At 37.8% G+C, this 12193-nt stretch overlaps 1 protein-coding gene across 1 annotated transcript; it reads left to right on the plus strand.

The window, feature by feature from the left end:
- The first annotated feature begins 1298 nt into the window (after window positions 1-1298).
- Window positions 1299-6733, plus strand: LOC4341067 (MLO protein homolog 1). The gene is made up of 14 exons (XM_015786516.3): window positions 1299-1507; window positions 1647-1704; window positions 3623-3819; window positions 3906-4022; window positions 4167-4227; window positions 4333-4421; window positions 4538-4612; window positions 4722-4810; window positions 4933-4982; window positions 5087-5127; window positions 5256-5429; window positions 5568-5603; window positions 5734-5862; window positions 6278-6733. Exons 1-14 carry the CDS (start codon window positions 1382-1384, stop codon window positions 6656-6658), a joined length of 1623 nt encoding a protein of 540 aa, XP_015642002.1. The 5' UTR covers window positions 1299-1381; the 3' UTR covers window positions 6659-6733.
- The last annotated feature ends 5460 nt before the right edge of the window (window positions 6734-12193 follow it).

The following is a 12193-nucleotide window of genomic DNA, read 5'->3' on the forward strand; positions in this document are numbered from 1 at the left end:
ACTAATCTAGACACCACGCCTAAGTTATCAATTACTACTCTAGTCTCGCGTAGAAACTTCATTCTTTATGGAGAGTGCTAGTACTAGAGTACTTAATATAATAGTAAGCGACAAACCCACGACGATGAGAATGTACCTCACTTACGTAAGTCAATTAAGTACGAAAAGGAAATCTCGAACACTTAGTTTATTAAAGAAGTATTCACCGAGGTACAGGAGAGGAGAGCACGCCAATAACTCCAGCACTCCTCCGGAACCTTTCTCACTCTCTACCCTTTTTCTCCACACAACTAAAATGATGCCTAATGTATGAAAGTGAGTTGTACTCTATTTTGTTGTGTGTTTGGAAGTGAAATTAGCTCATCCTTTTATAGCAGCTTAATGGTCGGTTGTAGGTCGGTAGTTAAGTCGGTAAACACTCACAACCACCATCGTCAACCAATAGGAGATCGCCACATGATCGAACGCTGACAGTTAGGGGTGCCAACCCTGTTTTGTCCGAACCAAGCAAACAACCTCTAGCTAGGACCTCTCTTCTATGTCTGACAAGTCGGCCCATATGGCGGTGCACTATGGATTAGGTCAATTTCAGTCGTTTTGGACTGTCATGTGGGCCCTTCCAATCCTTGTGCTCCCATATGATTGGTCGAAGGTACATTTAATTCCTGGGTGAGTGCTAGAACTAATATGATAGATGTGCTCGGGCTCCTGGGAAAGAGGCCACTTGACATACTTGGTGTAGTGCCCCAAGGGTATTCCCTATCGCTTTTTCATAATTTTCTCTCTCCAAAATCGGATGGAAACAATAAAAAAGAGAGGCGATGTTCATCGGCAAATATCTATTTTTTTTTGATAGTGTCTTCCCTTAAAACTTGATTTTTGCGAAGTCTTCCGGCTAAAACCATGAAATTAGAGTGCCTTGTAACAAATTTAATTTGCCTAAATACAAAAAAGATCGAATGGAGATAGCATTAAACTTGCTCCATACGAATCATATTAGTTGGACCGTAACTCATAGAAAAAGTTGCAAGTTGGTTGACCTATCAACCCTCTTATGTTGACCCGTAAACCCTGTTATGCATTAAGGATTAAGTACCCGGCAGATCGTCACTACTCACGAATGCACAAATTTCCGGTACGTAGGATGGGATGAGTTGGTCAGAAACGGGCTCACCACGTCGCCCAACCTGCCGCGATCGAGCCATTGGCCGGCGATGCACGCGCTTTGACACAGCCGCCCGCCGCCCCCCGGCCCGCCCCCGCTCTTTAATAAAAACCGGCCGCCCCCTGTCAAAGGTGTCAAAGTGTCAAGTGCATCAGAGCTAAGCTAGCGGTCACCCAGTCAGCTCACCCCGAGACGCACCAGGGGATCTATCGGATCATGGCAGGTGGGAGATCGGGATCGCGGGAGTTGCCGGAGACGCCGACGTGGGCGGTGGCCGTCGTCTGCGCCGTCCTCGTGCTCGTCTCCGTCGCCATGGAGCACGGCCTCCACAACCTCAGCCATGTACCCGCGCGCGCACGCGGTGTGCTCATCTCTCGAGTTAATTTGGTTGTTGTTGTTGTTGTGTTCTTGTGACATCTCAATTAACATCCGATCCTGGTCGATCGATCGCCCTGTGGTGGCGCTACTGCTTGCATTGCAGTGGTTCCGTAGGCGGCAGAAGAAGGCCATGGGCGACGCCCTCGACAAGATCAAAGCAGGTCACCCTCAGCCTCAGCTCACCCTCAGCTAGCTCTTACTCCCTCCATCCCTAAATGTTTGACGCCGTTGACTTTTTTAAATATGTTTGACCGTTCGTCTTATTCAAAAAATTTAAGTAATTATTAATTCTTTTTCTACCATTTGATTCATTGCTAAATATACTATTATGTATACATATAGTTTTACATATTTCACCAAAGTTTTTAAATAAGACGAATGGTCAAACATGTTTAAAACAGTCAATGGCATCAAACATTTAGGGAAGAAGGGAATATTATATTGCTGCTCCCCTCTAGCCACTTTGCTGCCTCCCTCGTCATTTTTTCAAGTATTTTACGCAAGACTGGGTCCTCCAAATCAAACGTCACAAATAAGCCGTTTATAGTTTCCTTTCGCTTTTTAAGGGGGGACTACTTGTATTTAATCATGGAGGAAACTACCAGTCGGATGTCCGATTACTTAAAAAAAATTCGGGTGACTAATTTTTTTGGTTGATCATCGGTGAAATATTAGGTTATATATGTTAAAAAAAATCAGCCACAAACAATGAAATATTTTGTGAAACACATATTAGACACGTTGAAACGTATCATTGTTACGTATAAAACATCTAATGTTAACAGATTAAAACATATGTTTTTCTTTCATCAGAATATAATCATGCGATATATTATTGTAAAGATATAATTACAACGAATACAACGGTGTGATCGGATTATATATATATATTAGTAGTTTAAGAGAAAAATCATTTTGAAGATTACTAGATACATACACGTATAGATGGATGAAGTGGAGAGAGATTAGAGATAAGTAGTTATATGAATTTTGTGAAACACACTTAAGACATATGTTCAAACATACTGCTATTATGTATGAAATATTGAGTTTTAACGGTTTAAAACACATATTCTTTTAATTAGAATGTAATAATGTGATATCTTGTTGTAAAATTTAATTACATCTAATATAACGGTGTGATTAGATTGTATGTTGGATAACATGCCCATCGGTTGGCTTATTCAGGGAATAAGCCAAACGGTATATTTGCAAACGAAAAATAATTTGTAAATAAAACTTTTATGTATGTGTTCTTAACGATCTAGCAGCAAAGGCTGAAAAATAAACTTCGATGAAAAATCTCAAAATCAACTCTTAAAATTCAAATTTTGGCTTATAAGTATAGTTCCTAACTAGTTTAGAAGAAAAAATATTTAAAGCGGGGAAGAGGAAAAGGAATAAACTAATAGCTAAATTATTGCATGCATGTAGCGATTTGAGGACGACCGAGTTGTTTTGTCTGGATCAGCCGACCGAGACAGAGCAATCTTCTTTAATCATAAATGACCAGAAAAACCATACCAGTTCATCACAATGGACCGAGTCAGAGTCATTACATATTTTTCATTGTTGCGCACAGGATTCACCATGTTCTTATGGGAAATATTTTTAACTCTCAAATGGTTATGATTTTGAACTCTCATTTTTGAGAGAGAATTAACAAGCGAGCGAGCAATCAGGCCAAAAAGGAGAAAGAAAAATTATTTTTGTTAATTTGTTTTTTTAAGGTAGGGTGGAGGAGTCATTACATGATTTTTTTTTATATTCCCTCGTTGATTATATGCTGTTCAAATGGTTATGATTTTTTTAAAAAATAACAACAATACAAATTAGTATGTGATAGATCATTTCACGAGCATGTAGGATTAAATTTAACTTCTGTAAATTACAAAACAAACAAGTTTAACTGTTAATATACATTAAATTTGTTTTTTTTCAACTTAGGAATTGAATTTTATGTATATATTTGTAAAATGATATATTAATTTATTTTTTTAAAAAAATAATTATTTAGATGGCACACAAACTAGAAAACCACCGCAGTTCTCATATTTCTTGTCCTATCTGCACTTGCAGAGCTGATGCTGCTGGGCTTCATATCCCTGCTTCTCACCGTGGCACAGGCGCCCATCTCCAAGATCTGCATCCCCAAGTCGGCTGCCAACATCTTGTTGCCGTGCAAGGCAGGCCAAGATGCCATCGAAGAAGAAGCAGCAAGTGATCGCCGGTCCTTGGCCGGCGCCGGCGGCGGGGACTACTGCTCGAAATTCGATGTGAGAATAACACCAGCTGCCGGCAAGCACAACCTCGATGCAATAACTAATTTAACTATAATTGATTTTTCTTGGGTTTTCTGCAGGGCAAGGTGGCGCTGATGTCGGCAAAGAGCATGCACCAGCTGCACATTTTCATCTTCGTGCTCGCCGTGTTCCATGTTACCTACTGCGTCATCACCATGGGTTTAGGGCGCCTCAAAGTGAGTTTGTCGTTCTGTCCCTCATGCACATGTTTTCTCTAGTTCTAGCAAGATTGTCAGTCCTTCAAATGGATTGTTTCGACAAGAAACCCAATTTATTAATTTGCCAGTAAATATATAATAATTGGTCTTTCTTGGTTTTAGATGAAGAAATGGAAGAAGTGGGAGTCACAGACCAACTCATTGGAGTATCAGTTCGCAATCGGTAGTGAATTAAGAATCTCCCTAACTATTTCATTTCAGAACCTTTATGATAATGTCTTGAAAGAGGAGGAGCAAATCAGCTGAAAAATATGATCGATCCATGCAGATCCTTCACGATTCAGGTTCACGCATCAGACGTCGTTCGTGAAGCGGCATCTGGGATCATTCTCAAGCACCCCTGGGCTCAGATGGATCGTGAGTTATCAATCTCCGAATACATGCTTGTTTTTTATTCTTGCAACTGGCCTAGCTGTTCCAATTCAATCCATATTTTTTGAAAAAAAAAATATTCATGCCGTGTTTGTTGTTAGGTAGCATTCTTCAGGCAGTTCTTTGGGTCCGTCACCAAGGTGGACTACCTGACCATGCGGCAAGGCTTCATCAATGTATATACTAATCAAACCTGACCAATTCAACATTGATGATGCAAACAGAGACCAGGTTTTTTTTTCGAGTGTGCATTGAGTAATGGTTTTAGCTTCTTCTCTTTTGCAGGCGCATTTGTCGCAGAATAGCAAGTTCGACTTCCACAAATACATCAAGAGGTCTTTGGAGGACGACTTCAAAGTTGTCGTTGGCATCAGGTCCGTCCTCGCTTTATTAATTATAGGACTCTTATATTCAACATTTTTTTTATAAAGAAACATATTTAGTCTCCAGTTGTGTATGTGTATGTGGATCTTGACACATTTGGCTGGTTTTGCAGCCTCCCTCTGTGGTTCGTCGGAATCCTTGTACTCTTCCTCGATATCCACGGTAATCCTTGTCCTATTTCATTCTGTTTTTTACTCTCAAAACCTTGTTCTGAATTGGTCTTATAATCACCATCGATTTTTTTTCAACTTTTTCCCCGCGTGTAGGTCTTGGCACACTTATTTGGATCTCTTTTGTTCCTCTCATCGTAAGAGCGAAATTTCCCTGTCCAAAGAAACAGTTAACATAATTAATTATGCTTTAATTTATCATGAAAATTAATATGATCATATAACTAATGAACAAACATTCATGTGAATGCCACCGTTGTCTCAGATCGTCTTGTTAGTTGGGACCAAGCTAGAGATGGTGATCATGCAGATGGCCCAAGAGATACAGGACAGGGCCACTGTGATCCAGGGAGCACCTGTGGTTGAACCAAGCAACAAGTACTTCTGGTTCAACCGCCCTGACTGGGTCTTGTTCTTCATACACCTGACACTCTTCCATGTACATGTTTAAAACCTAAACCTTGCTGCTCAACTACAAATAGTACTTTATCTTTCACAATTAACACCTAATTAACTAACATAGCATCCATCCATTTGTGGCTACTGATCGATGGGACGACGGATCGATGATCACCAGAACGCATTTCAGATGGCGCATTTCGTATGGACTATGGTGTGTATGCTACTTGCTTAGTTGTTGCCATTATCAGTTCTTAAGCAAATTAAGTGTGATGCATGCACTGACTAATGAGACAAAAAATGACACAGCTTGTTCATCGATCTGGTTGTTTTGTGTGTGACAGGCAACACCTGGTCTGAAGAAATGCTTCCATGAAAATATTTGGCTGAGCATCGTGGAAGTCATTGTGGGGATCTCTCTTCAGGTGCTATGCAGCTACATCACCTTCCCGCTCTACGCGCTCGTCACACAGGTGAACAAGCCATTCACAAATTCTATTAGCAGTTTCTTAATTGACGACGCTGTTAATTTTTAGACACACGTTTTGACCATTTGTCTTATTAAAAATATTTATGTAATTATCATTTGAGTTGTTTTATCACTAAAAGTACTTTTTAAATAATTTATATTTTGCATTTGTACAATTCTTTTAATAAGATAATGGTCAAACAAGTGTCCAAAAGTTAACAGCATCATCTATTAAGAAAAGGAGGGGGTTTTTTTTTGGAATTTTGCAAAATTTGTTCAAAATCAGTCCAAAACCTTTTTTTTGTTTCGAAATTTCAGTTTCACTACCAGTCCCCATAAAATGTCTTTTCTTTATTTCCACAATATTGAACCCATGAGATGCCCTTTGTGTTGGTATGTGTTTTGGCCATCACTTGCAGATGGGATCGAACATGAAGAAGACAATCTTCGAGGAGCAAACGATGAAGGCGCTGATGAACTGGAGGAAGAAGGCGATGGAGAAGAAGAAGGTCCGGGACGCGGACGCGTTCCTGGCGCAGATGAGCGTCGACTTCGCGACGCCGGCGTCGAGCCGGTCCGCGTCGCCGGTGCACCTGCTGCAGGATCACAGGGCGAGGTCGGACGACCCGCCGAGCCCAATCACGGTGGCCTCACCACCGGCACCGGAGGAGGACATATACCCGGTGCCGGCGGCGGCTGCGTCTCGCCAGCTGCTAGACGACCCGCCGGACAGGAGGTGGATGGCATCCTCGTCGGCCGACATCGCCGATTCTGATTTTTCCTTCAGCGCACAACGGTGACGGGGGCGATCGGTTTCTGTATTGATGCTGTACCAAACATAGGAGTTTAATATATATATAATTGTTACGGTAAAATCTAATTATTGTGCGCGCACTTATATTAGTCTTATAGCGCGACTGGTTCGTGATTAGACAAGGTGATGCATGCTGTTTAGTTATAAAGGATATCAGCGCAGCTAAAAAAAACTTACTCCCTACGTTTTTAATAGATGACGTCGTTGATTTTTAACATCATTCGTCTTATTTAAAAAAATTTATGCAAATGTATAAAACATAAATCATGCTTAAAATACTTTTAGTGATAAAACAACTTACAACAAAATAAATTATAGTTACCTAATTTTTTTTAATAAATCGAATGGACACAAAAAGTCAAATATGTCATATATTAAAAAGGAGGTAGTATATCTTTTAAACTAGGTATTATTTTTTAATCCAATTACACCGTTATATTTATTACAATTAAATTTTTAAAACAAGATTTTACACGATTATATTTCGATGAAAAATGTATGTTGTAAATATTACTTTTATCATATATGTAAATTAATTTTAGATTAAATTAAATTACTCCAAAGATATTTATCAATTTATGAAAGTAAACCAATAAAGTCTAAAAGTAATTGAAGATGAAGCCAAAGAAGGGTGATTCAATGATGCAGATTAATTAGGGAAACCGTATGTACAGAAATAGATGAAAATGAAAGACTTACCTCCTGATTCTGAGGTGTGGGGATATAAATTAAGAGAAAAGCTATAAAACGGTATACCGTTAGGACAGTACAAATTATGCACGGCATCAAACCGTCCAACCCAGCGTCGCAAATGAACCACCCATCTCTCCTCCCGCATGGGTCCCACGAGCCCCACGGATTAACTCTTTGCGCATGCACTACTAGTACAGTACTAGTAGTACTCCGTACTATACTACTGCCTGCCATATACTATTGCATGCACTAGTAGTATAGGAGGAGTACATGCACTACTAGTCTACTATTGTCACGATCAAAAAATGACTACTCCTGCCTTGATGATGCTATTTGCATCAAATCGAAGTTAAAGTTGCCAATGACCATGAGCAAGAGAAAATGACTTGATTCTCTATTGCTATATGTGATCCTATGTGACCTGATGATAAACGGTCTTGTTTCAAGGTAAAATACGTGAGTATATGAGTCGTATCTAGGTATCATGTCTGGTACCTACATGTATCACGAGGTACCAGACATGATACCCAGGTTTCATGTATGATACTTATAAGTATCATGTCTGGTATCTACATGTATCACGACTGATACCTAGATATCATGTATGATACTTATAAGTATCAGACTTCGTAACTACATGTATCATGATCGGTACCTAGGTATCATGTCTAGTACATATAAGTATCAGATCTGGTATCTACATCTATCATGTCTGGTACTTACATGTATCACGACTGATACCTGGGTATAATATACGATACTTATAAGTATCAGACTTGGTAACTACATGTATCACGACCGATACCTAGGTATTATGTCTAGTACATATAAGTATCAGACCCGGTACCTACAGGTATCAACATAATACATATATGTATCATGCTTAGTACCACAAATACCAGAGATAATAGGTATCATACGTGATACCTTGGTATCAGACTGGGTATATGTTAAAACTGAGACCCACATATACCAGCTGATATGTGCTTGGTTTGCTACCCACATGTATCATGATAGATACTTTACGATACTTTCGAGGTACTATTATAGATAATCATATTTTGACATGTAAAAAATAGTATCATAATATAAGATACTGAGGTACCAGCCCAACCACTGAGTATAGCTATAATAACAATAACATGTCATATAGCTAAGCACGCAATTATAGAGGAGTTTGTAGTTATGTGTGACCAAAAGGATAGGCATTCATATAATCTATGGGTGCATGAGTGAGGAGCACTTGTCATGTCATGCATGGCAGATGCGCAGAGTAGTAATTAGCTAGTGTATTTGTGTATGTGAATTGCTTCCAAAAAAAATATACAGTATCCACGACCAGCACTAGCACATGCACGCAAGCTGGTGCGTGCCCGCCATGTGCATTAGGGTTGAGGTGTCCGACTAATGATTATATCGTTCTAACGGTATACCGTGGGTTAGCAAGCCTCTAAATTAATGGGGCATTTGTAAATTTGCCACCGTTTTTTTCAATTTTGCAAAGATGCCACTCGAATAACAGTTCTAGTGGTATTTTTGCAATTTTCTAGTGGCAGTCTTGCAATAACGATTGAAAGCAGTGGTAAATTTACAATTGCACCTAAATTAATTTGTGCTTCAGTTTGTCCTGCTGCATATGAACCATGTTTGAAAAACATCCTGTGCATGGAGATATGATTGCATACATATATGAGGAGAAAAACACTACTAGGTTAAAAAAGAACTGAATGCTAAGAAAATACTACTAAGGTTCAGTTGTATCATCAGACTCTGCATAGATAGTATCATCTTAACCATCGATCATTATGAATGAAAAAAATGAGAGAGCTCAATTACTGATGCATACCTGCAATAGGGCCATAAGGCACTTAGATGATCAGCTATGCGCAGTTTGCACGGAGATGCTAGTTAAACTTACCCATATGAGAAGCTCACTCAACCTAGCATAATAAACTGTCTAGTTGGGCGTCTCAACATGAACAACATGAGCGTAATAAACTGTCTAGTAGCTTTTTCCAAAGTAAAACTGGTAGATAGTGCATCAAAACTTGCTATGACCTAAATAATATGATTTCATAATTATGACCTAAGTAATATGATTCGATAATTATGACCTAAGTAATATGATTTCATAATTGCTCTCATGTACATACCACATTAGCTTGATTAATAGGTAGCAAAATTTCAAAAACTGACAAAAAAAACAAGACAAATATGACACACCGACAAAATACAAAACATAACATTTATGGTTCATATATCATGAAGGTGCACATATAATAGATTAACAGGTGCATACATACATAAAGTTCACCTATAATATATTTAGCGCACACAAATGACAAGGTCATACCATGGATCAACGTGTCCACATATGGTTTAGCACACAGCCAACAGGTCCATAGTCCTACAGATGATAGTTGCATACATGGCCCCGTTCGAATCTTTCAAACTGCTAAAATTCTGGATTAAAGTGTCACGCTTTTCAAACTGCTAAACGGTGTGTTTCGTGTGAAAACTTTTTATATGAAAGTTGTTCTAAAATATCAGATTAATCCATTTTTCAAGTTTGTAATAATTAAAACTTAATTAATCACATGTTATTACCACCTCATTTTACGTGAAACACTTAATCTTCATCTTCATCTTCGGGAGATTCAAACACCATCATAGAGATACATACATAGGAAAAAATCCATATTGCCCCATCAATGTAGCAGCAAGCTACATGTTTCATTTTGGCCACACGCCAGCTGCCCTTTCCGTCAGCATCATTGCCATTTTCATCAGCGCTCTTAGCTAGCTCACCTTGAAAGGCCACAATGGCATCATTAACGATTTCCTCCATGCTAACCAATATATTAATTTCACGAAATAGAAATTCTGAATCTACCAAACTTCTCAGTGAAGCATCACTAGTTAGCACAAGGTATTGTTCGGTACTATCAGGATATATTATGCTAGCTTTCTAATGGGTTCCCTATTAATAGTGTTCTTCAATCTCATTAATAATACTATGGCTTGAATTTTCTCTTTGATAAGTACGATTCATGTCCCCGAAAAAAAAAGAGAAGTACCATTCATGGTAAAATACACCAGTTGTCTCTATGAATTTCCAAATTTAAGGTCATATATTGTATATTTCACATACTTTTACTTAATTATACTCATGTAACCGAAGCATACTTTCACTTAATTATACAAGTTCAATACTTTTCTTTTGCAATACTTAAGAATATATTAAATATTAATGCTAAAAGAGTAAAGGTAGTACTCGACCAGTACCAAACTTCTCAGTGAAGCATCACGAGTTAGCACAAGGTATTGTCCGGTACTATCAGGATATATTATGCTAGCTTTCTAATGGGTTTCCTATTAATAGTGTTCTTCAATCTCATTAATAGTACTGTGGCTTGAATTTTCTCTTTGACAAGTACGATTCATATCCCCGAAAAAAAAAAGAGAGAAGTACTATTCATGGTAAAATACACCAGTTGTCTCTATGAATTTTCAAATTTAAGGCCACATATTATACATTTCACATACTTTCACTTAATTATACTCATGTAACCGAAGCATACTTTCACTTAATTATACAAGTTCAATACTTTTCTTTTGCAATACTTAAGAATATATTAAATATTAATGCTAAAAGAGTAAAGGTAGTACTCGACCAGTAAATGTTGTATAACAAAACGGCTTTGCTAGAATTGTCTCGCCACTTTTTCTGCCTCATTACAGTCAGTTCTTGTTCGGTCAGATTTTTTCCAAGATTAGTGCTGCTTCGTGTGAGTAGCTTTCGCACGTACTGTTGCGCAACAACTACAAGCCATTATATATTTATATAAATTTACACCATAGTTACACCCCCACTTAGTTATATAATTAGTATGTAATTTTAGGACTTGCATATGTAATTTTAGGACTTGCATTGTAGATGCACTAAAATCACATATGTAATTTATGGACTTATAATGTAAATACATGTCGACTATTTTTTTTATAAAAAATATGACGCCGTAAATATAGTTACTCCCTGTAAAAAAAATCACGACAGGACATGACATGCCGCAACTATCAAAAACAAAGCAAGCTTTGCTAGCAAGCGTATTGAATTACTGAACTAGTTCTACCTCCACAATTGCAAACAATCCTTTTTTTTTTTTACTTTTGCTAGTTATATGCCCGCACATTGTAATGGATCAGACGCATATTGATATAACTAGGAAAATACTCGTGCGTTGCAACGGGTGAAAGTTATTTTAATATTTTAATCTTGTTATTGTTACACAGTTTAGTTAAGTTGAAATTCACTGTAGGAATTCGCTTGGATATATATTATTCTAAAAAATCATGAGCGGTAATTAGGAGTTTGCTTGCTAGTTTTTTAAAAATGATTTCTTATACGACTCCTTCTGTATTTTCAAAAGCGAACGAACTTTAAAACCCGACTCAAATACAAATCTACCAAAGTACTGGTAAAAATATTTTAATTTTTATAATAGTAGATATTAGGGGTAGACTAAAAGCTCGCATGTTAATAGGCCAAGCTGATATAATTAGAGAGATGATGGTTACTTTTTCATGCATACACATTGCACGAGTGGAGAACTCTGCATTTAAGATGGTAGAGATATACTTCTTTTGCCATGACTGATTTTGATTGCAATACTTGTATGTTCGTTCTTTGACCATTATATATATGCACTCTGCTACTGGTTTAAGACCCATTTGAATAGTAAGGATGAAAAAACAGAGGAATAGAAAAATCACATAATTCTAAAAGGAATACAATTATAAAATAGAGGATTGTGAAACACAAAAAAAA

This window comes from Oryza sativa, chromosome 6 (assembly GCF_034140825.1).
Source record: "Oryza sativa Japonica Group chromosome 6, ASM3414082v1".
NCBI lineage: Eukaryota > Viridiplantae > Streptophyta > Magnoliopsida > Poales > Poaceae > Oryza > Oryza sativa.